Source organism: Apis dorsata, unplaced genomic scaffold (assembly GCF_000469605.1).
Source record: "Apis dorsata unplaced genomic scaffold, Apis dorsata 1.3 scaffold_32, whole genome shotgun sequence".
NCBI lineage: Eukaryota > Metazoa > Arthropoda > Insecta > Hymenoptera > Apidae > Apis > Apis dorsata.
This window is the reverse complement of record NW_006263334.1, coordinates 1,185,963-1,191,411: the sequence shown is the minus strand read 5'-3', so window position 1 is coordinate 1,191,411 and position 5,449 is coordinate 1,185,963. Positions and strand designations below refer to the sequence as shown.

At 37.7% G+C, this 5,449-nt stretch overlaps 1 protein-coding gene across 3 annotated transcripts in view; it reads right to left on the bottom strand.

The window, feature by feature from the left end:
* The window catches only part of LOC102676128, a 204,429-nt gene that overhangs the window by 240 nt on the left and 198,740 nt on the right, over positions 1–5,449 (bottom strand). For 2 of the 3 annotated variants that reach the window (XM_006608261.2, XM_006608262.2), the window contains exons 7-9: positions 2,938–3,175; positions 1,390–1,429; positions 1–116 (exon numbers count right to left, since the gene is read on the bottom strand). In XM_006608261.2, the coding sequence (XP_006608324.1) occupies positions 1,390–1,429; positions 2,938–3,175 (278 nt within the window). In that variant the 3' untranslated portion in view covers positions 1–116. Of the gene's footprint in view, positions 117–1,389; positions 1,430–2,937; positions 3,184–5,449 lie in introns of those variants that run through there. The other variant, XM_031512040.1, reaches the window with a different exon arrangement.

The window sequence follows — 5,449 nt, the reverse complement described above, 5'->3', positions numbered from 1 at the left end:
CGATGTGAACAGGAACGGGGCGACGCGTCGCGTCGTCACGTCCCCGTGGGGCGGGAGGGGGCGGTGAGGGCACCACCGCACCGGTTCACCCTGCGGGCTCTGGTCCAGGCCTGCCTCTGTTTCGATCAACAATATACCATTACGCGTGTACCAGATTTCTTTCCAAAGATCGTTGTTGAGATTTTTGCGAGGGGTGAGGGGAAGGGTCGAGCGAAAAATTTTCTGTGCTCAAGTTTTTGTCAAGTTTTAAGTAAGTAAGATCGTTAGATCGTTGTTCTGTATCTTTACATTTCTCGAAGCAGAAAGGTAATCCGACGACGGATGCCAATTCGGAAAATTCGTTTTATATCGCGGTAAATGTATCGATTGGTATTCGTTGTGGATAGAGTTACTCCAGTGGAGTCTGATCCAGATCTTATTTTCTTATTTTCGATAGAAGAAAGATTTGATTTTGAGAATTGTTTTACGATGGTAAAATATATCGTTCGTCATACTTCTCCTGAAAATCTTTCTTTCGTTCAATTTTATAAATTCTGATCCGATTAACAATAACCAACGTATATACAGGATTTGGCAAAATTGTTTCATGGATTCGTTGAAATTCTTCTACGAAGAAAAATATTTCGATCCAACGATAAACTCTATTTCGATAAACTAAAATATAATCGACATAATCAGATTCGATTTTGAAAAATTCTTTTATGAAAAATATGATATACAAATCTTTCGTTCGATTCAATAATGGACTTTATATTCGATCAGAAATAATCAACGCGATTAGAAAATTATTTCTTTGAAATTTTTGATTATGGAGATAGGATCGAAAAATTTGTTTATAACGATTAAATATATATATATATATATATACATACATACACGTTCGCCACGATCTTTCGTCGCAGATCGTTAATGGAAAGAGACATAAAAACCTTCCGTTCGACCCAATATTTCTCGTCAAATCTGCTAATACGGTTCGGTGTTTTTTCGCTCGGTGTAATCAAGCTGATCGTGATTGCGCGGTGTGGATGCGGTTGCGGAGGACAAGCGAGCAAGCTGGAGAAGGAGGGGGGAGAAGGAGGGGAGGGGATCTGTCTTTTTTTTTGCGAGCAAGATTGGAAGCAGAGCGGGTGAATAAGTGGATTTGTATGGCGGGATTGTGCGAAGTGGATCGATGATTGGGAAGGGAGGAGGGGAGAAGTTGTTTGCCTCGCTTTTTTCTTTATCGTTTCACGATAGGTGGTGATTTCTATACCTGGGATGGTTTTGTTCGTTCCACGTGTATTGGGAAGAATGAAATGGAACGAGATGTTCAGAGGAGAGAGGGAGGGGAGAGGGGGTAGAGGATAAATCGAAGAGATTCGATAATGAGTTTATGGTAATTTAACTCACCTACACAAACCATTCGTCTTTTTGGCTGGAGGAGATGTCGCTACAAAAAAAAAAAAGAAACATTTTATTATAGTCGGATTAAAGTTGTATCGAAGATACAATATTTCAATAGCGATAATAATAAATAATGGTGTTTCGTCCTATTACGTTCGAAACTATGGATCGTTTCATCGTGCTGCGAAACGAAGTTAAACTTAAAAGTTTAATCAAACCAATCACGAGAGTGTGAAGTATAACATCGATGCAAACACTCGTCCCAAAAATACGACCAAGTTGGAAAGCTGAAGTAATTTTAACATAATTCCGCGTCCTGAATAGAGTTTTCGAAATCTCATTTCAAAATGCATTAATTCTAACGCGATCTCCATATATAAGTTATATTACTTTGAATTTTAATTCGTTCGCTCAAACTATGAATGGAAAATGAAACTCGTTTTAATTGTAAAAAAAGAAAAAAAAGAAAGAAAGGAAAAAAAGATTTATTAACGAAATAAAATAGAAAGAAAGAAGATACTCTCGTAAGATATTGGACGAAGATGGAGCAAAAGTAAAACTTCCAATGTGTCCAGGTAATGTTCCGCATAACATCTCTTTTACAGAGTACTTATTTTTTATCCTTCTGATAAGCACAAGTTGTGTCGCTTCGTCGATCGATAGCCGAAAATATCTGACAGATATCCTTATCTCCGACTCTTATTTTTATCTCAACCCCTCCCAGAAACTTTACTTTTGTTCGGTATCATATATCTTACGCTTTAAAGCTCTAAAGGCACGACGAGAATATTCCCACGAGACTAAAGACGAAGATCACGGTTAGAGATATTACATCCATATTCTTCTAACGTTGATCCATCAAACCACTATATATGCAGATTTTTGTTAGTTAAGATTTGTTGACGTGGAAGAGACGAAGGATAAAGGTTTAAGACAAAGAGAAGAGGTATTACCAAGCCTCGAGAGACAAGTCGCGTTAAATATATATTCGCGTGCTTTCGAGCTAAAAGATAAAAGAAGCATATTAGGCATCGAAGGAGAAAAGAGAGACAAATATTACACGTTTTAATGAATTCTTGCACTATGATTCAAATTTCGACAATGATAAAATTATTCTATATATTCAATATCATAAAAATCATAAAATCCGATTTATTCTTTAAATATTTTTCTATGCATATAAATGTATAACTTTAGAATATTAGAATCGATAGCAAACAATTTTCTTTCTCGTACCTTTAAGGAATTGATTATCAAGTTGGATGCTTTGTTACAATTTGAAACCAGTGAAAATTTTAATAATTTTGAAGTTAGGAATAAAATTACCTTTAATAATTTATATCAACTATAATATCTACGAATAAATGCTATTCAATAATCTTAATAAAGCAATTTTATTCGTTACTTTTTCATTTATTTCTAATTTATTTCTAACACGAATAAAATCATTGGTGATCAAAATGAGCCTCATTCGTACGTATTTGTCCCTTGAAAATGATACAGAGAGATGAAATATGCAAAAGAATAGATATATAGATAGATAGATGGTGTTACCTGTCGGAACCGTGGCTCCTCACTTTGCCTGGCAGTAGAGGCGGACCCGGGCCGCGCTGTGCCCGTGCCTGAGGCCCGCAGGGCGCAGCCAGTTTCCCGGCCGCGGCAGGGTCGTGGCACCCGTTACCCCCGATCCGAGGGCCGAGCCGTAGGTCCCCAGTGATCCCAGCGCGCCTCCCGACTTCAACGTGGTCATGCCCATCGGCAGCCCTGCGCTTGCCCCGTTCGATCCGTACATCTGTTGCACTGCAATTCCGTAAAACGCATCAGTCCCGCCATAGCACCTGCACCCGACCTCCCTTCCAAATTCTTTCCCTTTTTTTCTTTCTGTCTTATAGATAGATCAGATAGATCAGAATTTTTGGCAAACGCGAAATAAAGATTACCTTTTTCGCCCTCTTCGATCGTATTGGAACACTCGTCGAGCGTTCGTATAAATTTTATTCGAACTTTTGATAACTCTATTCTAGGTGTCTTTTTTAATAATCGCGAATCGACAATGATTTCCAATGTTTACCGTGTTGCAAGTAAACATTAGTCACGTAGAATTGGAATAAATCAAGATCGACTCTTTCTCGCCATTCGATCGTATTGAAACATCGAGCGTGTATAAATTTTATTTAAACTTTTGATAACTCGAATTTTAAGTAACTTTTCAACTTATAAATGCGAATCGATATGTAATGCAACGTTTATCGTGTTGCAAGTAAACGTCAATCACGTAGAATTGGAATAAGTCAAGATCGTCTCTTTTTCGCCATCGAGCGTGTATAAATTTTATTTAAACTTTTGATAACTCGAATTTTAGGTAACTTTTCAACTTATAAATGGAAATCGATACGTTTCAACATAAATACGTGATTTGCAACGTTTATCGCGTTGCAAGTAAACATCAATCACGCAGAATTAATGCGAGTTGAATAAGTCAAGATCGTCTCTTTTTTACCTCATATCAAGTCACTCGAAAGAACCATCAAGCTTATATACTTTATTCTTGATAATTCTCAGGTGTCTTTTCAACATACATATAAATGCAAATCGACACATTTTCCAGTAAATATATAATTTGCAATGTTTTTATCACATTGCAAGTAAACACCAATCACAGAATAGAATTAGAACGAGTTGAATAGATCGTCTCTTTCTCCTCACTCGATCGTTTAAAGTCACTCGAAACAGCGCATATAAACTTTATTCTCGATAACTCCTGGTATCTTTTCAACGTGTAAGTCGAAAATCGACGCGTTTCCCGATGAACGCGTGATTCGACCACGAAGCCTGGTGGAATTACCGGGTCGAGGTGTAATTCTTGGAGGAGGGGAAAAAAAAAAATCTTTCGACGAGAACGCGTTTAACGTGGGACGAGTTTTGAAGAAAACGCTCGTCGGTCGGATATACGCGGCGGACGTGACGAGGGAGGGGAAGGGGGGCGCGTTAACTCGCGCCGAGTCCATACAAGTTTCAGACGCGTATTCGTCATGTTTCCGGCGTTCATTGCTTTTGTTTAGTCGACGCGGGACGCATCTGCCATTTTTATGGGGGGCGTCGCGCGCGGTCCGCTCCGTGCAAACGCGCCGTTTCAAGGCTGCGGCTACGTGATTCGAGGCATAGACGACCTCCGCATCGTAATTCTCGTGAAATCGAATTGCGGAGGTTGGAAAGGAGGGGGAAAGGCTTTTCGCTTTTTGCCAAACGCGATAACTTTTGTTCCTCTCGCGTAAAAAATAAAGATGTGAAATAAATTTAATTCAACTGGTCTGGAAGGTAGGCTGGTTCTTCGAAGCACCTGAATTTTGAAATTCTCGGTGTACGAGAAGTGAATTGTACTCCGATGTGATTCACTTTTGAGTTAATAATTGTAAAAGTAAAGATGCACGTGAAAATACGTGTGCATATTGATTGCATTACGCGTAATATTTTTATTTTCCTTTGGGGAAAGGAAATACGGACTCAAGTTCTTTATTTTATTTTATTATTAATTTAAAAGGAAAACAGGTAACATTTAAAATTCCTTTTCTTTTAAGAAAAAATGAAGGTGTAATGAATAATAAAGAGGGAGGAACTGAATAAAAATTTATTTTCGAAATTATAATAGAAATACGTACTGGCTACATCTGCATTTAAATTCCATTATAAAGATTTTAAATTAAAGTATTATTTTATCCTTTACTAACTTCGTTACCTCGTAACTCTCTTGAATAGAAGAACGGCGAGATTTACTTTTTAAAATTATGAATTATCAATTATATTTTTAATTAAGTTTTCGTTAAGTTTTATCATAGACTTTGGGGAATTTCGTTCGTTGTCATTCACCCTTCCTTACATAATTCTTTTTTACGAACATCGAGTTTTTCGAAGCTTTGCGTCTTGGATCCATCGATCGAGCTGTGAAACAAAATATCAACTCGACGTTTTCCCGCATTCTTCTTCGTGCGTAGCTTATTGACGTGATTTACTGATTTTCCTTTTTTACTTAGACTTTCAGTTTAATATTACAGAAAGTCGCGCGGAA